Genomic DNA, 22,991 nt, shown 5'->3' with positions numbered 1-22,991 from the left:
TCGAACATCTCCACTGAGTCTTATACATATGGCTATATTAAAATCAAGATTGAAAAATAACAACGATAATTCAACGAGGCAGTTAGGCAAGCCGCTCCATGTACCGAAAGAGAATGGCAAGAGCAGGCTAGTGAAGACATTACACACATGAATTAGACAACTTCTCTGACCTAATACATTAATACAAGTTGACATAAAAGGCTACCTTGATTTGCAGTGTCATTTCTTAAGAAAAGGACTGCTGGGGAACTGGAAGACAATAAACCCATCTGACCAATGTGCTGAACTCTTCTTTCTGTACCTGTCTGTCCTGATGGTAAGCACATCTGTGGTCTTGCAGTACCGCTCTCCCACAAGTTTAATAAGTTTCTTCTTTGCGTGATCATCTAAATTCAGACTGGAAAGTTTAACCTTAAGAATACAAGAAAAAGTTATTTGAAAAAAGTTGTTTCATATACTTTGTTTAATGAAAAAAAAAAAAAAAACCAGCAGCAAGATTATTTATAGTAACATTAAACCAACCAAAAAGAAACATTCTCAACCCTGCACTCTTGTCTATACAGGTTAACAACTGCAGTATTAAGCATTATGCATTAAGAAGCCCAATCTTACTCATGGAAAAAAAAGAGAGGGGGAGTAAGCTGGAGTTCTTTGAAAGTTCTGGGCATTAGCACCTTTCCTGAAAGAACCCAATAACAAGACTCTTAAATAAATGAAATTACAGTTTATTACAGTTTATGATTAGCACTAACGGTATTAAACTCCATTAGTGTTAGTTAAGCTGGAATATAGGAATAAAGGGATAAAACAAAAGGGCTTTAAGATATTTCTACCATGTAATTATGAGACCTGTATCACTGCAACTAGTTTAGGGTCATCTATCTTAAAAGGTACAGACACCTCATGAAGGCTGGAATACAGCATTCAAGAGGATCAAGACATTTGAAATAATCCAGCTCAACATTTCTCAAAATGTTAATACTAGTCCCAGAAGCTGCTAAGAATTATTTCTTTAAAAAGGCTATTTCTGTTTAATACATTTGGGAAATGCTGAGTTAAATTGGGTTCTTTATAGAAGGATTTCTTAGAGGAGGTAACACACTAATGAGCATTTTGAAATTTCAAGATGAAAATTTCTCATGTAATGATTCCCAAATTTATTTGACCTCTTTTCTCATATCTCATATTCTGGTTTTCTTTTCTTTTCTTTTTTCCTTCATATTCTACTTTTCAAGGGAGGACAGACAGTTCATGGAATCAGTCTTCCTCAAAACACCTTTTGGGAAATGCTGGACTAAATGAACACACTTTTTAATTTGCAGAGAATTATGATATGGGCTGAAGATATCTAAGATATGAATAGTCTTGACACAGGAAAATAGGTTAGACACTAGAATACCGTTAAATGAGGTAAAACACAGACCGTTTTTCCATGGAGAGCATTAAGACTAAGAAAGAGCCATACTGTATGAAGAAGAAAAAAGCTAAATAAGATTTTAAAATCACACCCACTTCTCTCTGGCTTCAATAACCCTGCACTTCCCTCAAGGCATCATAGCATAAGAGCTTATTTATTTTTCCATTTTTCCCACTAGGCGACAGCCTGGCACTTAAAAAGCATATAACGTGTATTTGCTGAAACAACACATAAATGAAAAAAAGAACACTTCGAATTTTTATTTGAACTACAGAAAATATAGAAAATAAATTTAAAAAATACACTTTTAAGGAACATATGCAGGAAAAACACTGACTATTAAGTATCAACCCAAGAGAATGGTTCTCTGGGCCTAGGCTGCTCAAATTACCACAGTTCCTGGGAAACAACATGTATCAACAACCAACTTATCAGCTTGATGGATAAAATAAGAAATTTTATGATAATTCTGACTGTTAACAATAAGACTTACTTATAAGAAAATCATAAAATGAATCTACATTATAATTATGAAAATATTTGTACATACGCATGCATACAGATACAGTACAAGAAAGAAATGAATTGTCCTTGCATTAGGATAGTGAGAATGGAATCATTTTTTCCTTTTAAAAATCCCTTCAATGTTATCATGTTTACTAATAAATTTTAAAATGTACCATTTAAAAAATTTAAGTGTTCTAGCTTTTTATGTAAGAAGTAGTCAAAAACATGGCAACGCTGATTATTATAACTGCTTTAAAACGTATGTTCACATTAACATTTTAATGTTCAAAAATTATTTTAGAGTTTATGCCAGAAACTCATCAGGATTTCAGAAAGCTCTGTGGTACACTCGCGCCACCTGCTAGCACTTAAAGGGATTGCAAAACTGCAGTCTTTAACCTGGACTAATATTTTCCGACACTGCAGCTGAGTGGCACTGTCATTCTTTTCCAAAATTCAAAAGAATCCCTGGACTTTTCTTTTTCAAGTTGCTATATTTTAAACAATCAATACTGTACTATTAACATTATCCAAAAGCCATGTTGACATTTCAAATCATAGGAGATGATGGTTATATGTATTTTCAAATGCCCATATTTAAGAGCTACATAAATTGAGAAATATCTAATTGTGTAAAATACCTTCTCTATTTACATATTTACAAGTATAGTGCAGTTAAAGAACTCTGGTAATACACAGAGGACAAGAATTGGGTTTGATTTCTAGATTTGCTACTTACTTGCTAAGTGAACTTAAATCATTTGTTCTTACTATTTCTTCATTTACAAAATAGAAAGGACTCAGAATTTTGCCAGGAAATAAATGAGAATAAATAGAAAAAAAAAAGCACTTTTAAAGTTAAGTCCTACACAAATACTTTTTAAATTCTGAACTACTTTTATGACTATCAAGAAAAATGATACCATCTTTCTCTGAATTTAAAAATGTATCTCTCTCTATATAACACTTTGTGCTATTTGATCACCTTCACAATATTGCTTTACATCATGCTGGAATGCACATGCTTTAGTCCCACTGTTTTACCTGCTTTCACCCTAGACTACATGACACCGTTCAGGACATCACCACTGAGTTTCAACAGTCAGTGGGTAGACAGAAAAGAGTTCACAGGAGCAAACATTGAGTCAGGGGAAAGGAATACAAGGAAGTGACAAAGGTATCACATGGCAGCATAAGGACGAAAAGGAGACAAGAGGATGGTACCTGATATCATAAGTGGTATCCTGTGTATACTTCAAATAAAGTGATGAGAGTATGTTTATGTAAAATATATTATGCAAACTTAGAACCAGTAGGGAATTGGATGTTTATTCTGGTACGGAAGAGTAAGGCCCACAAAAGGTAAAGCAAAATATAGGTTTCCTGACAGAGTCCAACAACAGTTGGCTGTTACTGTTATCATTATTAATAAAAAGAGGCAACGTTTACTAAGTTATTAAAAATGTATCAGATATTATTACTCCCCAGGTACTTTTTTAAAAATTTTATTTTTAGGTAATCTCTACATCCAATGTGGGGCTCGAACACACAACCCCAAGATCAAGAGTCACATGCTCGACCATCTGGGCCAGCCTAGGTACTTTCTATTAACTAGCAGAATGATGTCAGCCGAGCAGAATTTTAAGTTTTTTTTTCTTCTCCCTTTTGTTTATATAGATTTTCTAAAATTTATACAGTAAACATGCTATTTTGCCCTTTGTGACTTTAAATATTTTCAATCTAAATATATAAATATATTGCTCTACATCTAAACTGTTCTATGGAATAAAAAAAGGCTGACAAGCTTCATGAATTTACTTTATAAAGATGGCACAATCCTGATACTAAAACCCAGCAAAGAAAGAAAATTATAAATCAAACACTGATGCATCCCTGAAAAATTTCTAGAAATTTGAGTTTGTCTATTTGTTACCCTATAGTGTCAAAATGGTTGCAGAGACTGTCAACATATTTTTGTAGTAAACTTGGAATATTATGATTTAAAATACAGATTACAAGGAATATAAAACTAATTTTTTGAGGTCCTGGAAGGCATCTTAAAAAAGTGGGCAGTCGTCCTCCAGAACAGATGATTCAAAAGTACGTTAGTCAGGGCTCCCCAGAAAAATAGCTGATTCAAGGACAAGGATAGGGAATACATAAGATAAGCCGGGAGCATTTTGTGGTGCCAAAAAATAAAAAGTATTCAAGAAATAAATGATGGGGCATGGCAAAGTAACAGAGCAGCCAACCGGAAGAGCTACCAATGGCCAAAGCTGGAACAATCTGAGCATCAAAATATATAATGTATTATTGGATCATAACCCAAATGCTAAAATAAGTAATCCTGATATAAATAAATGACTGAATAAATAAATAAATGAATGAGAACGGACAAATCTCCTACATAGAAGAATTACAAACAACTTATGTGCTATTTCTCCCTTGAGGTGAAGCATAAGTATCAATCCCAGAAGTGTGGGCTATGCGTAGCGACTTCCATCTGAAGAGTACAGTATGGAAAGGAGGGAAAAAGAGTACTTTTATAGTGAAGAAAACTTGCAAACAGTACCATAACCAGGTGATCAAGCCTTCATCATTAGTTAACATCATGTTGGGAGCCTCTACTCTTGCTATGATGTGATGAGAGTGGCACTTTACTTGTGAGGTTTTCTCCCCCAAATACAAACTAGTCTAAGCATAAGAAAAACACCAAACATATCTAAAGTGAAGGACATTCCACAAAAATACATAACTGGTACTTCTCAAAACTCTCAAGGTCACCAAAACAAGGAAATTCTGAGAAACCACCACAGGAAAGAGGTGCCTGAGGAAATCTGAATAAAGTATGAACTTTAATTAATAATGTATCAGTATTGACTCACTAGTTGTAATAAATGTATCACAGTAATATAAGATGTTGTAACAGGAGAAATTTGGTGTGAAATACAGGGGAATTCTGTGAACTATTTTGAAACATTTTCGTAAACCTAAAACTTTTCTAGTTCAAAACAAAACAAAACAAAACAAAACCATCAGCTAACCGCCCCATGAGAAAAAAATACCATGTGGATTAAGATTCTTTTAGCAGAGGAAACTAACAGTGGTTTCAAATACTAACTTAGAAGTTACTCCAGCAAGACACTGGAACTGCGATGGTAGGTAGAATGCTCCTGATGAGTAAGAGCAGGGATTTAAGGTTTCTCCAACATGAGATTAGGACAAAGGATCCTAAATAAAATGCTAAGAAAGCAAATCTGCAGTAAAGTAATAGAATGGTGTACTAAGCAATCATCAGGGTTCAGAAATGCTTCAGTAATTGAAAACCTAACAATTACCACGATTCAAAGATCATTCCAAAAATGCGATAGGAACAGGACACACCATTAACATAATAGAGGCTATTATCTCAAACAGAATTACAATTTATACTTAGAGGCTAAACACCAGAAGCACACCCATTGAAGTATAGAACAGGATACGGGACTACATGAACATTATTTTAGAAATTTTATCGAATGAAAAACACAAAAAGAAAAAACAAGCTATAGATATTTAGAAAGGGGAATTAAAACCACTATTGTTTATCATTTATTTCCTGAGAAATCTCTGAAAGAGTGAACTAAAAATTCATAGCATTCAGAATTTGGTCTCTTATTATATATCAATGACCACTAACAGGTATTAAGGCACCTTGGAGACACAGAGGCTGATTCCAGGTCTGGGATAAGGAAAACATAAAGTGAACCTGGGCCATCTTGCACCAGAATGCAAAGAAATTTTCTAATGCTAATAGGATTGTAACAAAAAGACATAGGAACGAATTTAAAAGAATTCCCACCAAAGTTAGGCTATACTTTGAACATCAAAAAGAACAATGATTTTACTTGATCAAAAGTTACTGAATGTACCCACCTACAGATTCCCTGTTCAAGGGAACAGCAAAACAACAACAATAAAAAAAAACTTCACAATGGGGACGGCTTGCTGGCTCAGTCAGTAGAGCATGTGACTCTCGACCTCGCGGTTGTGAGTTCAAGTCTCACATTGGATATAAAGATTACTAAAAAAAGAAAAAAGCCAAAACAAACAAACAAAAAAAGCCCCAAAAAATTTTGCAACGGAATGATCAGGTTGCTAGCCTTTAAAACAAGTGGTCAGTCTCAGCATACTGAGAATGAGGCAACCAGACTTTACATGCCTGCTCATGTAACACAGTATAAAATACATAACACCATCTATCAATTACTGTTAAAAATACTTCACTGTAATCAGTTCCTTAAATCTAACTTCCAGTTCATAAGAAATACAGAAGGTAAAGAAATAAGGTAAATGACATCAAGACACATTCAGACAAATTCAGAAAGTAGGAAAGGAAACACTATATGACAAAATATCTGTCTTTTAATTTTTTAAATAGTTGCCTTTAACTTTTTTTTTTTGTGTTTATTTTTTGAGAAAGTACAAGCAGGGGAGGGGCAGAGAGCAGGGGACAAAGGATCTGAAGCAGGTTTTGTGCTGACAACAGCGATGTGGGGCTTGAACCCACAAACTGCAAGATCATGACCAGAGCCAAAGTGGATGCTCAACTGACTAAGCCAACCAGGTGCCTTCAAAATATCTGTCTTTTTAATAAGTCATTGTCATGAGAGGGCAGGTGGGGATAGGAGTAGTGAGGTCCTAGGCTGTTCTAGATTTAAAAAGATTTAAGTGACATTATAAACAATCAAACAAGAAAAAGACAAATTACTCAATTAAAAAATGGGCAAAGGATTTGACCAGACATTTCTTCAAAAAGATATACTAACGGTCAATGTGTACATGAAAAGATGCTCCACATCATTAGTCATTAGGAAAATGTAAACCCAAACCACAATGAGCTACCGCTTCCTGCCCATTAGAAAGACCACCAATAGCAATCATTGATGAGGATGTGGAGAAACTGGAACCCTCAAACACTGCTGGTGAAACTGTAACATTGTGCAGCCACTTTGGAAAACAGCTTGGCAGTTCCTCAAAATGTTAAACATGTAATTACCATATGACCTAGCAATTCGTTCCTAGGTATATACCCAAAAGAACTGAAAACACAAGTCCATACAAAAACCTGTACATGAACATTCACAGCAGCATTATTCATAATGGCAAAAAAATGGAAACCCCAATGTTTACCAACTAATGGATGGGTAAATAAAATAGGTTATTGTCCGTAAAATATTTGACTATAAAAATGAATGAAGAACTGATACATGCTACAACAGATGAACACTGAAAAAATTATACTAAGGAAAAGAATACATGTTGTATGATTCATTCATATGAAATGTCAAAAATAGGCAAATCCAGACACAAAACACAGATTAGTAGTTCACAGGGGCTTGGGGATGGTTAAGAGAAGGAAGAAAGGGGAGTGACTGATAATGAATATGGAGTTTCTTTTTATGGTGATAAAAATTTCTGGAGTGAGGCAGTGGTGATGGCTGTATAACTCTGTGAAAATACTAAAAACCACTGAATTGTACATTTAAGAGGATGAATTTTATAGTATGTCAATTATATCTCAATAAAGCTGGTACTAAAAAGAAAAAATAAGTATACAAGTAATCAATACAACATCAAAATGGTCAAATGACCAAAAAAAAAAAAAGCAATTTGCAAAGTAATAAATTCTCACTCTCATTAGAATTCAAATACATACAAATTTTAAAAATGAGATATATATATTTACTATTAAATGGCTAGGTAATAATAATATCTAGGTTGGTGAAGGTCCAGGAAAATAGGCTTTCTCACAGTCTGCTTGTTTTTTGTGTTGTGTGTGTGTGTGTGTGTGTGTGTTTACATTTCCTGCAGGGATTTTACAATGTATAATTAAAAAAAAATTTTTACTATGTGTGTGTGTATGTGTGTGTGTGTGTGTGTGTATATATATATATATATATATATATATATATATATATAAAAACTTCAAAGGATCTACATCCTTTGACCTGACAGTTCTCCTTTCAGGAAGTTATCCCAGGAACATAGTTAGGAATATACACAAATACTAATCTCTAAGGATAGTCATTACATTGTTCTAATAAAGAATATTGTGAGAAAGTCTAAATATCCCATAATATGGATAACTTAAATATGGTAGATCTATGTTATTGAATAATTCGTTTGTACCTCCCACTTCAGTTTCAGGAAAAGGACTATGTCTGAATTGATCAACATTGTACCCCCAGCCTCAAACACTTTCTTGGCACAAAACAGATCTTGATTTACATGTTATCCTATGCAGCCATTAAAAATAAAGACAAGGGTACCTGGGTGGCTCAGTCTGTTAAGCATCACACACTCAGCTCAGATCATGAGCTGTGAGTTCAAGCCCCGTGTTGGGCTCTGTGCTGACAGCTCAGAGCCTGGAGCCTGCTTCAGATTACTGAAGCATATTATTATTATTATGATATTATGATATTAATATCATATTATTATGATAATACTTTTTATGGTGACAGATGGGAACTATACTTATCATAGTGAGTATTTTGTAATGTATATAATTGTCATTAGGCTGTATACCTAAAACTAATACAATAATGTAATGTCAAATATACTCCAATAAAAAAAATTTAAAAATGTTTAAAAACTCTGGAAAAATGTTAATCCATATTGCTAAATAAAAAAGAACAGAGGGGTGCCTGGGTGGCTCAGTTGGTTAAGCATCTGACTTCAGCTCAGGTCATGATCTCACGGTTCATGAGTTTGAGCTCCAGGTTGGGCTCTGGGCTGACAGCTGCTCAGAGCCTGGAGCATGCTTCAGATTCTGTGTCTCCCTTTCTCTCTGACCCTTCCCCACTCATGCTCTTTCTCTCAAAAATAAATAAACATTAAAAAAAAAACCAAACAGATAACTAATCAAAATAATATCATCCTATTAACACACATAAAGGTTGACTGTATATATACTAAAATGAATTCCAATAGTTAATGGTGGTTATCTGTAAGTGGTAGAATTATAGGCAATTTTATAACACTATAAAACACATGCATATTTTCCAAATCTTCTATGATAAATATGTACGAGTTTTCAATCACACATACAAAATGCTACTTTGCAATAATGTGTTATAATAATTCTTATTTTTAAAAAAATATTTCTTACCCTTAAAGTTACTACTCGTGCTTTGGGGTTTCTAACAGATGGTCCTGCCGAAACATAATCAGCTGTGTCAATTTCAATGGGAAAATGCTTCTCACATTTCTCATCACTGTCTAGTGCAGCTGGCCATTCAGTGCAGAAATCTGAGAATTAAAAAAATTATCTCAAGTAAAGTTTTGCAAGCAACTTCTCATTACAATGTATGCTACCAGACAAAATCAAATTATTGAGGGAGAGGACTCTCTGGTTACATAGAATGAAAGAACAGATTGTCTTCTGCACTGTACAAACACATCATCATTCCTCATCCCTTTTCTTCTTAGACGAACCCTAATTAGGGAATGTAATCAAAGGAATGATTTAGATAGTTCAGGTCTGGTAGGGAGCAGTAAGTTTGGTTAAAAAAGAACTATGACTTTATGTAAGTTTATTATAGCTTTGCCAATGCCTCCTATGGGACAGTTTAATTCCTCCTCACTAACTAAAAGCAAAGAGTTCATAGTGCTCAGAACATTATTGTTTTTGAGTGATTTGAGTGATTAGTAATTAGTAGTTACTAGTTAGTAATTCATTCCCAAATGAAAGTTACTAAGGGTCAACTGAAGGCAACTGAAAGAAGCTCTGAAAAAGCTCTTAGAAGAAACTGAGATATGGTCTATATTCTTTCAGAAACTGAGTTGAATAGGGCCTCAAACTGAAACAGGTACAAATGCCTAAGACATTCTTAGATAGATCCTTAACGGTAATTCATGCTTCTTCTATGTGCCTTCTGTGCCAATGGGGCTAAATGGAAAGAGGAAGAGACTTGTCCTCATATTCAGGCAAGATGGCTAGCCTAGAGGAGAGGTGGGACTGGCTCTAGAACGGGGCTACAAAATAAAGTTCCAAGCACTGTGAACAAGAACACCACACCATCTATCTCCATGGCACAGAGGCATACACTCAGGCCTCAAATGTAGGGATGGGGACTTAAAAGGAAAAGAGCTCACAGCCTCCTGCAGCTATCCGTATCAAGGGACTCTGTAAGTAGGTAGCTGATTTCATTTTGCCCTATTCCTATAAAGTTAGTGTGGTAGAGGGCTCTCAGCTTGAGATGAAAACTTCAGACACCATCAGGTTCCCTTCAATGGAAATTTCACTCATTTTTTTTTTTTTAAGTTTATTTATTCTAAGTGACAGAGTATGTAAGGGGGGAAGGGTAGAGAGAGGGAGAGAGAATCCCAAGCAGACTCTGTGCTGCCAAGCACTGAGCCCAACACGGGGCTCGATCCCACAAACTGTGAGATCATGAGCTGAGCCAAAATCAAGACTCAGATGCTTAACCAACTGAGCCACCCAGGAGCCCCAAACAACCTCATTCTAAGAATATCTCGAAGTAATCAGTTTCTGAGGTCAAACACATTAGACCTCATGGTCTGTGCTTTCTCCAAAAAGCACAACTGTAGGAAAGGCTGGTCACAATCACAGGGACACATGGGAACTCTTCCATATGATGATTTAAGGGACAGTAAAAAGTACTTTGTCAATAACATTTCCCAGAGTTAACAATTTTCTTATAGCAGGTACTATATTTAGCTCCCATTTAGGCTTTAATATCAGTCAGCAAAATGTCACTGTGGGTTACAGAGACTCTCCAAGCTCTGCAACTAAATATATGTTAGCAAATTAAGTATAGCTCACACCATTCCCTAAACACCCTACTTAAGAGAGCAATACTGAGACACTTTGAGGGGAAAGAAGTATCTCTGCAATTAAAAGCATTCTGACATTTAAATAACATGAAAAGAGCATGATTACTAAAGTTAAATTTCATTCCCATCATGGACTCCTTCCAACATTCTGCACTGTAAGATGCAACACTGCCAAGCACTTTATAAGAGACTAGTTTGGAGGATTTTATGAGTTCTTGGGTTTGTACTGAGTCCTTTATTTTTTATAACTTTGAATAAGACATTTCAATAACCAGATGATAATTACAACTTTTAAATTACCGGATTATATGTCTAAAAAACATAGCCAACTGGAAAGTACATAATAGACCCCTATTCATCTGATAGGTAGAGCAATAGACTAGACTTCGGAAGACCTTGGTTTTTACTTAGCTTCTGCCACTGATTATTAAAAGTTTTGGTAAATTACCTAAGTTTCCTGTGCTTCAGATTTTCCACTTGCAAGTTAGATATAAAATCTGAACTGACCTACTTTGAAAGAAAATTGAGAAGAAATACTTAAAAAGCCTTTGAGTTATTTGGAAGATACAATCTAAATCTAGAAGCTGGCAAAAATGTAAAGACAAAATTAAAGAAAGATTAAAGCACCTAAATACTTAAAATACAATGCTACTCTTCTGAATGTGCTTATGAAAGTCTTTAAGAATTATGAAGTATTTTAGAAATACTTCATTAAAAATCAGTTTCTAGATTAGAAATTCACATTTAAAAATGTTTAAAAAGGAGAAAAATGAGTTTTATCACAGTGTAATATATGCCTTAACTGGCCTTACAAAGGATCAAAAAGTGATATATGCCTTGTCCCAAACAGAGCACAAATTTGGAAAAGTAATCAGTATCACTCTATCACCAGGCACTAATGAAAATAGAAACATACAATCTAGGATAGAAATGTACCCTAACATCCCAAAAGAGAAGACCACATAAATGAAAGGGCACAGGAGAGATTTTTCTTCCCTCACTTCAAGAGTAAAGCCATTATTCCTACTTCTTAAGATTTCTTTATCTCTTCTTACTTTTTTGAATAAAAGGCCCTTCCAAAAGCTCCAATTTCATCATAACCATGATCATTATACTATTTCTCCTTCCAGCATTATCAGGCTGCCTGTGAGGAGTTTTTAGATTTCACTTTCGTTCCTGAAAGTCTTAACAAGTGTATTGAGTATTTATACATCTCCTTTTTAATGAACATGAATTTAAGATTCATCTGAAGGTACGAACACTTGAATTAAACTACACAACCAATCACTAACAGGTATAAACCTAAAACAATTCAAATGTGCTTATTCTGTATGTAGTCCAATGCAAACTACATCAGAAATTAAATCAGAATATGTATACATTATGAAAACATGCATAAAACTATGAAAAACAATTTTTTTTTGCCTTTACATCCATGCATGTGGGAAGGAGAGTAAGTGAAATCTATTTCAATCTAGGAATCAATAAATATCGTTCAAATTAATTGTTCAAATTATTGTTCAAATAAATTTAGAACTGGAGATATAACCATGTTCTAGTGATTACCTCTATCTTATGTATATATATACAAAATATGCATATGCTACTGTATTATATAACCATATATATGTAATAAAGAGAGAGAATATATAATGAACATTATGTAGAGAGAATATACAGAAAAATAAGTAAATACACTCTCAGCAAGTAATTACCAGATCTAAACAATGATTAAAAGAGAACACTTCTGAAATGAGGGCCCAGATGGGAAAGAAGAAATATAAGACTATTGCTCTTTATCATCAGCTTTTCTACTACTTGATGTTACCACATCTATATATCACTTACTAAGTTCTTACTCTGCAAAGTATCTGATTACTGACTCCACTGACCCAGCATCCTTCTACATTATCTTCAGTTTGGATTATACTGATTCGTATCCATTGGCAACACTGTAATATTTTCTTCAGTCTTTTCATGTATGCACTGCCTATAATGCAACAGTAAGTCCCTAACCTATTTGAGCAAGGACTATGATTTCTGGTTCTATTTATTATTTATAGACACTTGTAGAGTTGTTTAAGGAAAGGAAAGGAAAGGAGAGGAGAGGAGAGGAGAGGAGAGGAGAGGAGAGGAGAGGAGAGGAAGGAAAGGAAAGAAAAAAGAAAAGGAAGGAAGGAAGGAAGGAAATGGAAGAAGGAAGGAATTTGCAGATTTGATGTCTTCACTGAAAACAACTTGAAAATTTTTGTAAAAAAAGGAAAAATTAGCAATGACTCAGAATATGAGGCTATTTAGTATATTAAAAATGAGATTTTCTTCCATCTTTATTGAGATATAAGCGACATAAAACATTGTGTAAGATATATAATGTGATTAGATACACCTATATATATTGCAAAATAATTACAATCGTAACGCTAGCTAATACCTGTATCATGTAATTATCATTTTTGTGCTAAGAATATTTAAGATCTACTCTCCTAGCAACTTTTCATTATATAATACAGTATTAATAACTATAATCACTATTTTGTACATTAGATCCCCAGAACTTACCATAAAACCAGAAGTTTGTATTCTTTCACCAATGTCTCCCTTTTATCCCCCACCTCTCAGTCCCTACTATTTCTGAGTTCAGCTTTTTCAGATTTCACATGTAAGTAAAATCATACACTAACTGTCTTTGTCTTATTTCATTTAGCATAATGCCTTCAAGGTCCATCTATGTTGTCACAAACAGCAGAAGTCCTTCCTTCACAATTAAATACTATTACACACACACCACTTCTTTATCCAATCAACAACTTAGGGTGTTTCCATTTCTTGGCTGTTGTAAATAATGCTGCAGCAAACATGGGAGTGCGGATAGCTCTTCGACACCATGTTTTCATTTCTTTTGATATTTACCCAGAAGTGTGATTGCTGGATCACATGGTAGTTCTAATTTTAATTTTTAAAGCAAACTCCATACTGTACTCCATAGAGGCTGTACCAATTTACATTCCTAATCAACAGTACAAAAGGGTTTCCCTTTTCTCCACATCCTCACCAACACTTGTTATCTCTTGCCTTCTTGATGACAGCCATTTCTAGCAGGTGAAAGGTAGCTCCTAGTGGTTGTGATTTGCATTTCCGTGATTAGTGATGCTGAGCATCTTTTCCTGTGCCCACTGATGATGTGTAGGTCTTTCTTGGAAAGATGTCTATTCAAGTCCTCTGCCCATTTTTTAATCAAATTATTTGGGCTATTTTGGTGTTATGTAAGTTCTTCATATATTTTGGACATTAACCTTTCATCAGATATATCATTTGTAAACACCTTCTCCCATTCAGTAAGGCTGCCTTTTCAATTTGTTGATGTTTCCTTCATTGAGCAAAAGCTTTTTATTTTGGTGGTCTCAACAGTTTATTTTAACTTTATTTCCCTTCTTGAGGAGCCCTATTGAGAAACATATTGCTAAGGTCAATGTCCAAGACACAATTGCCTATGTTTTCTTTAAGGAATTTTATGGTTTCAGGTCTACATTTACATCTTTAACCCATTCTGAGTTAATTTTTGTGTATGGCATAAGAAAGTGGTCCAGTTTCATTCTTCTGCATGTAGTTGTCTAGTCTTCCCAGCACCATTTATTGAGGAGATTGTCTTTTCCCCATTGCATAATTCTTGCCTCCAGATGAACTGACCATATAATCATGGGCTTATTTCTGGGCTATCTTGTTCCATTGATCTAAGTGTCTATTTTTGTGCCAATAGCATACTGTATTGATTACTACAGCTTATAGTATATCTTGAAATCTTGAGACTGTGATACCTCCAGCTTTGGTCTTTCTCAAGATTGCTTTGGTTAGTCAGGGCCTTTTGTGGTTCCATACAAATTTTAGGATTCTTTGTTCTACCTCTTGAAAAATGTTGTTGGTATTTTGATAGGGATTATATTGAATCTGTAGTTTCTTTTGGGTAGTATGGACATTTTAACAATATTAGTTCTTCAAATCCACTGCTTACATTTTTAATTGGATTGTCTGGTTTATTTTGCTATTGAATTATAGAAGTTCTTTATTTTGGGGGGATATAAACCTCTGACCTGAGGTTTGCAAACATTTTCTCCCATTCTGTAGGTTGCCTTTATATTTTGTCAAAGGTTTTCTTCACTGTGCAGTAGCTTTTTAGTTTGATATAGTCCCACTTGTTTTTGTCTTTGCTATTGGTATCGAATCCAAAAAATTATTGAAGACCCATGTCAAGCAGCTTACTGCCTATGTTTCTTCCCATTTTGTTTTGTTAATGGGATACATATTACATTGCTTGATTTTTGAGTATGTTGAACCATCCTTGCATCCCTGAAATAAATCCCACTTGGTCAGACACAATCCTTTTAATGTACTGTTGAATTTGGTTTGGTAATATTTTGGTGAGGATTTTTCTATGTTAATCGAGGATGTTGGCCTATGATACTTTTCTTGTAGTATTCTTGTCTTCTTTTGGTTATCAGGGTAATGTTGGCCTCATAAAATGAATTTGGAAGTGTTCCCTCCTCTTCTTTTTTTTGGAAGAACTTGAGAAGTACTGGTATTACCTCTTTAAATGATTAGAATTACCAGTAAAGCCACCTAATCCTGGACTTTTTTTTGTTGATTTCTTTTTTTTTTTTTTCTCTAATGTTTTTATTTATTTGAGAGAGTGCATGAGTACAGGGAAAGGGCCACGAGAGAGGGAGAGACAGAATCCCAAGCAGGCTCCATACTGTCAGTACAGAGCCCGACGTGGGGCTCAACTTCACGAACTATGAGACCATGACCTGAGCCAAAATCAGAGTTGGACATTTAATAGACTGAGTCACCCAGGTGCCCCATGTTGGGAGGTTCTTGATCACCGATTCAATCTCCTTACTAGTAATTAGTCTGTTCACATTTCCTCTTTCTTCATGATTCAGTCTTGGTAGATTGTATGTTTCTAGAAATTTATCCATTTCTTCTAGGTTGTCAAATTAGTTGGCAAGTAATTGTTCACAGTAGTCCTTATGATCCTTTATGTTTCTGAGATATCAATTGTAATGTCTCCTTTCATTTGCAATTTATTTGAGTCCTCTTTTTTCTTGGTGTGTCTAGTTAAAGGTTTGTGTATGTTGTTTATCTCTTCAAAACACCAGCTCTTAGTTTCACTGATCTTTTTTCTTCCCTTTTTAGTCTGTACTTCGATTCTAATCTTTAGTCCCTTCTTTCTACTACCTTTGGGCTTAGATCTTTTTCTGGTTCCTTGAGGTATATATTAGGTGTGTATTTGGGATCTCTCTTTCTTTCTTAATGCATGCTATCAGCTTCTGTTTTAGAAATGCTTTTGTTACATCCCGACAGTTTGGGTATGTTCTGTTTCCATTTTCATTTGTCTCAAGATTTTTAAAATTTTTCTTTTGATTTCTTCTTTGAACCAATGGTTGTTTAGGGGCATGTTGTTCAATTTCCATATATTTGTGAATTTTCCAGTTTTCTTCTTGTTATAGATTTCCAGTTTTATTCCAGGGTAGTCAGAGAAGATGCCTAATGTGACTTCAATATTTTAAAATTTGTTACAACTTGTCTTGTGGCCTACCACGTGATCTATCCTGGAGAATGTTTCCTGTGTGCTTGAGAAGAATGTGTGTATTCTGCTTCTGTTGGATCAAATTCTGTAAACGTCTGTTAAACACATCTGGTCTAATATATAGTTTACATCCAGTGTTTCTTTACTGATTTTCTGTCTGGATGACCTATCTGTTGTTGAAATAGAGTCCTCTCTATTGGAGTCCTCTACTGTTGTACTGCTATCTGTTTCTCCCTTCAGTTCTGTTAATACTTGCTTTATATATTTAGGTGCTACTATTTTAGGTGCATAAACATTTACGGATGTTGTATTCTCTTGATAAACTGACTCTTTTATCATTAGAAATGAGATTATTTTATTCAAAGTCAGTATTAACTTCATACACTAAAACAATCACTTACCTTTAAGAGCTTCACAGTGCTTTTTAATTGCTACAGGTGTCAAATGCAAAAAATTGGGGATCTAAAAGTAGAGAAATTTAAAGGATAAATTAGCCTAATGTCTCAAAAACATAAAGACAATGTATTCCTAATACTAAATCCTAAGCCCAACAAACTTTGTAATAAATAAAACCTAGTTTTTATAATATTAATTCTATTTCACATGTGTTGTGAATTTAGGAAACAAATTCCTTGAAATATAGATTCATGATGTATCTTATGATGATGATAGTGGGAAAAAATAAATGCTGTTTTTATAGTACTCTTCCTGCCATAATCTATAGATCTACATATTTTCCTTATAAAATTGAAAGGATTTAAGGACACACATTATTGTTTAATCATCCAAATTCGCCTGGAATACACAGCATGGTGCTATATTTTCCACTTTGTACTTAACAGACATTTTATAAACTGAATAAATGAAGCTAGCAAGTCTTTACAGTAAATGAAATATGGTATACATTTATGATGATATATATATATTAGGAGCTCATTCACAGGGCCAATGTAAATTTAGGAAAGACCAAAGATATGAATCCTTCAAATAAATAATTAAGATTTCCTACCCTATTTCTTGAATAATGTTAAGCATCTGAAGAGAAAATTTAGTTTTAAAGAAACTCGTTTGGACAGAAAATTTGAACAAGTAGAAATTTACTCCAAATATTATGCTTGGAATCTTGAGCGCTGATCAGAAATGTTTATTTTAATTAAGAGAAAATAGACACTGAAAATGGAAATTATGGGGTAGGTGACTTTATTTTCTATACCTCTATTGTTTAAAAATGAAAATATAGTCTCTCAAAATCATAGAAGTATAAAAATAGCTAATATGTCCATAGAATTTATATTGGCACTGCTTCATGTACTCTGCATATATTAGCTTGGTTACTAAGCTTACCCAATAGCACCCCCTAGGAATACATCACATCACTGGACTAATAATATATATTGTTGATTCTTTTTTATAACTATAGTTCATTTATTTATTTTGAGAGAGCGCACACACATGCATGCATGCTAAAGAGACAGCAGGGGAGAGGCAGAGAGAGAGACAGAGAGACAATCTCAAGCAGGCTCTGTGGGGCTCAAATTCACATATCGTGAGGTTATGACCTGAGCAGAAATCAAGAGTCAGATACTTAACCAACTAAGCTACCCAGACATCCCTATATAGTTGATTCTTAAAAAGGATGGCATACATTAAATGTTTGGATTTTTATGTTTATTAAAATATCATTCACAACCATTAGCATTATTACAGATATATTCCTAGCCTCTCTCACCTAGTGGTATTTTCCAAAGGCCTTTTCTTTAAACTAAGTTCTTTTCTTTCACTTGAAGAAAAGACTAGTTTCCTCAATGTCTGTTTTTTTTACATGTCTTGTAACATTCACATTTCCAAGTTTCATTTACTCATCTCTACCAGGAGACAACTCCTCCATTGTACCATCTCATTTTTTTATCATCACCTTTCAGCAAATTTTTTTTTTCAAGATTCTCATATATATGCTAAGTGAAATATGCCAGAAAAAGACAAATACCATATGATTTCACTTATATGTGGAATCTAAAGAACAAAACAAAAAGCAGAAACAGACCCATAAGTACAGAGAACTGATGGTTGCCAGAGGGAAGGGGCATGGAAGGATAAGAGAAACAGGTGAAGGGGGGTGGGGGAGACAGGCTTCCACCATGGAATAAGTAAGTCATAGGGCTAAAAGAGCACAGAAATATACTCAACAGTATTTTAACAGTGTTGTATGGTAACAGATGGCAGCTACAGTTGTGGTGAGCACAGTGTAACACACAGATTGTGGAATCACTATGTTGTACACCTGAGACTAGTGTAACATGGCGTGTCAACTATACTTCACTTAAAAACAAAAAAAAAAGAAGAAAAAGACTCTCATATAGTGGAAAACACAGTTCACCAATGACTACTGTATATAACAGGAACCATCTAAGATATGCATTCTCAGGCTAAGCATATTCATATTTTCTTTAAAAAAGCTTACAGTTCATAAATCATTATAGATGCTACCAACTGAAGCATTTAATATGATGTATTTTGCTTCAAGAAATAAAGAAGTTTAAGGACTATAACAATATTAAATAATATTTTACCTTTCTGGATAGAAAAGTTTTAAAATCTCTCTCTTAAAAGATTTCAGGGGCGCCTGGGTGGCTCAGTCGGTTAAGTGTCCGACTTTGGCTCAGGTCATGATCTCATGGTCTGTGAGTTTGAGCCCTGCATCGGGCTCTGTGCTGACAGCTCAGAGCCTAGAGCCTGCTTCAGATTCTGTGTCTCCCTCTCTCTTTGCTCCTCCCCCACTTGCGCCCTGTCTCTCTCTCTCTCTCAAAATAATAAACATTAAAAAAAAAAAAAGTAGATTTCAGACCCCAATTCTCATTCTCAAATTAGGTTATTTCACTTTCTTTAGTTCCACTTGAAAGATACAAAACCAAAAAGATATAATAGAGAAGAAAAAGCCAAAAGGGAAGCCACTGGACCAATTAATTATATTCTTAAATGCCTAGGATTCTTTGAATCTTCTTTACCATGGATAATCAGAATATATCATCCATTATAAACTGAAAAAAAAATTCAACTAAAATACAATAAGCTGCTACATACTGAACCTTGAAGTACAAGGCAGGGTAGGCACGGGAAGAGGATCAGCATTTATTTACATATAAAAGTTAGCCAATAAAACAGTAACTTATCTTACCTTTAAAAGTTCTAGATTTCCCTCCTTTGCCATGGGCACCCCCCTTTTTACCGGATAACCCATTCGAACAGGAAGAGGTACAGCAGAGGGTTTAAATGGTGCTGCAACAGGATAAACACTAGGCCAGTCCAGGTCAACAGTCATTTTCTCTGTCCTAGGAGGTAATGCCTAAGGAATATAAAATAGTTACATATTTTAAATATGAACATGATCTTTATAAGCAGAATAGCAACCTTCATAAAATCTGACCTTGCACAAAGCTGCCACTATTCAAATGTAAAAACACCAAACCTATCTAATATTTTTGCTTTGTTTCTGCAAACCCTCTGGGAAAGATCCCCTTGAATAGCACACATGTCCTTTACTAAAAATTTATTTCTATGGATTTACTCAGACTTTTAGCAAACTTTTTACATTTTGTTTGTGAAAGAGTAACAATGTATTTTGAAATACAGATCTTCCTCAACTTACAATGGGTTAATGTCCTGATAAACCCATCCTAAGTTGAAAATACTGTAAGTCAAAAATGCATCAATACACCTGACATACTGAGCAAGCTTAGTGTAGCCTCCTTTAAATGTGCTCAGAACACTTAAGCCTACATTTGGGTAAAATCACCTAACGCAAAGCCTATTTGATAATAAAGTGTTGAATATGTCATATAACATATTGAATACTGTACCGCAAGTGAAAAAAAAGAATGGTTATATGGGTACAGAATAGTTGTTTAGGGTATTGGTTACTTATGCTCATGACTGTGTGGCTGACTGGGAGCTATGGCTCACTGTCACTGCTGTGAAACTAAAGTTTCGTACCATGTAATGCTAGTCCAGGAAAAGATCAAAATTCAAAATTCCAAGTACAGTTTCTACTGAATGCATACTGGTTTCCACCACCATAAAGTTGAAAAATCGTAAGCTGAACCACAGTAGGCTGGTGACTACCTACAGTTTTTAGAACTTCTTTGATGGAAGTCAGGACATGAAGGGATACTGAAAACTTGGAAATAAAGGAAATAAGAAATGAATAACAAGAGCTTGGAAATAAGTAAATTAGGGTGAAATTAGCTGAACAAATACATAATGAGAAATTATGACTCCGTCCCAGAGGATAGCTATATGATAGTTTAGTCAATCACATTAACATACACATATTTTTTTAAAAACTGTATTCATTGGGGCGCCTGGGTGGCTCAGTCGGTTAAGCATCCAACTTTAGCTCAGGTCATGATCTCGCGGTTCGTGAGTTCGAGCCCCGCATCGGGCTCTGTGCTGACAGCTCGGATCCTGGAGCCTGTTTCAGATTCTGTGTCTCCCTCTCTCTCTCTCTCTGACCCTCTCCTGTTCATGCTCTGTCTCTTTCTGTCTCAAAAATAAATAAACGTTAAAAAAAACTTTTTTTTAAATAAAAAAAAATAAAAACTGTATTTATTAGAAGGGCATGGCCAGCATACATAAGAAGGGTTGAAGAAAGCAAAACTTGGCAATGCCAAACAAAGCAGTATCAAAACCAGTGTAGTGTATGTCCTGGAAGCAGGGAATATTCCTGTGAAAATAACTACTCTAGATAATTATAATTCGGTGCAATTTAGCCATTTAACTTCCATCTAATAATATGCCTCTGTTCATACTCAACAAGAGACCTAATAATTTGGATTCTTCCATAGAGTTGCCGACAGGGTAAAGCCAAACTGGGTTAGATTAATACACACATCCCAGACTTCATGATTATTAAAGGCATCATCAAAAATAAGTCTATATTCTAGTTTATATACCTATTTCCTGGGAGTATATGAGTGAGCTCACCTCTCAAAGATGATCCATTCTTGGAGTACTGACAAAAACCAGTCCTGACTGCAGACAAGGCTCTGGCAGTCACCATGTAAACACCCCCTTTGAAAGCCTTGTTGGGCAGCACCCTTCTGCCTCATCATGAATATCTGTCTCATTTTAGAACTTCAGAAACCATTATGATAGTATATAGTAGACAACATTGTTTACCTTTCTTCTCAGTGGTCTTTCATATCTGGATGTTCTGCCTGCTGTACCTAGAAGACAACATAATAGTTACAGAGAACTGTATAATGCAGACTGTTCAACACTGATGATGATCCTGTAACTCTCAGATAATTTCAGGTATTCAGTAATACAAAAAGGAAACAATAATCCATTTTCTGTGAGTTTGGGACTAACTCATCTTAATGAAAATGAAAAGTAAGAAATAGTTAAGAAAATTCCCAAGTTATTTAAACATAAAGTATATTGTGACTGATGATATAGTGAATTTATCATCTAATGAAATATTTTCAATAAATTCTAAAGTCCATAGTCAAATTAACTCACTTTCCCAAGTTAAAACATCTAGTTAGAAATAACTATGTTGCATTTTTAAAGATAACTGATTTGAAATTTTTTTTTTTAACGTTTATTATTTTGAGAGAGAGAACATGAGCGGGGGAGGGACAGAGAGAGAAAGAGGGAGGCACAGAATACGAAGCAGGCTCCAGGCTCTGAGCTGTCAGCCACAGAGCTCGATGCAGGGCTGGAACTCATAGACCACGAGATCATGACCTGAGCCAAAGTGGGACGCTTAACCGACTGAGCCACCTAGGTTACCCCAGAACTGCCAATGTTACAATAAATGCCAATAATGGTAAAACTCATAGCCGTTCCTAATAAATCACATACCTATAGAAGAGGGCAAATTACTTACAGTATATACCTTTCATAATACTACCTTATGCCTCTCTAAATAAATGTTTTGCTACATTGCAGTAATAATGGCTATAATTATTTAGCACTTCCACATGCCACACACTATGCCACATACTTTTCACTCTTATCTCATTTAATCTTATTGTTCACAATAACTGTTAAGTACTATTATTATCCTTATTTAGAGGTCATTTACAGCCAAGAAAACTAAGGATCGAAGAGTCAGGGTGACAATAGCACAGCACACAAGACTCTTCACACTCTGAACCACTTCTATCTCTAACTTCATCTCCCTTCACAAGGTCCCACAGTTACACTGAACTTCTAGTACCAGACCCTTTGGACTTTCTCCAAACCTAATGTTTTCTCTACCTGGAATGTGCCTCCTTTCCCTCTGCCTGGTTTCTGTCTTCAGCTGACAAATCCTTTTTTTTTTTTTTTAATTTTTTAAAAAAAAATGTTTATTTTTTAGAGAGAGAGACAGAGTATGAGCAGGGGAGGGGTAGAGAGAGAGGGAGACACAGAATCTGAAGCAGGTTCCAGGCTCTGAGCTGTCAGCAGAGCCTGACATGGGACTCAAACCTGTGAACTGTGAGATCATGACCTGAACTGAAGTCGGATGCTTAGTTGAGCCACCCAGGCACCCCTTCATCGGACAAATTCTTATTCATTCTGTGATAGTAATTCATTTATTCATTCAAAAATCATTTCAGTGATATTGTGTACCAGAAACTGAGAAAACAGCAATGAGCAAGA

The 22,991-nt window shown here is 34.9% G+C and overlaps 1 protein-coding gene across 3 annotated transcripts in view; it reads right to left on the bottom strand.

Annotated features, from left to right (window-relative positions):
* The window catches only part of MRPS35 (mitochondrial ribosomal protein S35), a 47,334-nt gene that overhangs the window by 22,060 nt on the left and 2,283 nt on the right, over positions 1-22,991 (bottom strand). For all 3 annotated transcript variants that reach the window (XM_081796136.1, XM_060658068.2, XM_078449980.2), the window contains exons 2-6: positions 21,522-21,568; positions 19,522-19,689; positions 16,748-16,808; positions 9,075-9,214; positions 302-411 (exon numbers count right to left, since the gene is read on the bottom strand). In XM_081796136.1, coding sequence (XP_081652262.1) covers positions 302-411; positions 9,075-9,214; positions 16,748-16,808; positions 19,522-19,689; positions 21,522-21,568 — 526 coding nt within the window. The remainder of the gene's footprint in view (positions 1-301; positions 412-9,074; positions 9,215-16,747; positions 16,809-19,521; positions 19,690-21,521; positions 21,569-22,991) is intronic.

The sequence above is a fragment of the Panthera onca genome, chromosome B4 (assembly GCF_046562875.1).
Source record: "Panthera onca isolate mPanOnc1 chromosome B4, mPanOnc1 haplotype 2, whole genome shotgun sequence".
Classification (NCBI taxonomy): domain Eukaryota; kingdom Metazoa; phylum Chordata; class Mammalia; order Carnivora; family Felidae; genus Panthera; species Panthera onca.
The sequence above is the reverse complement of the archived record's forward strand: the minus strand, read 5'-3'. Positions and strand labels throughout refer to the sequence as shown.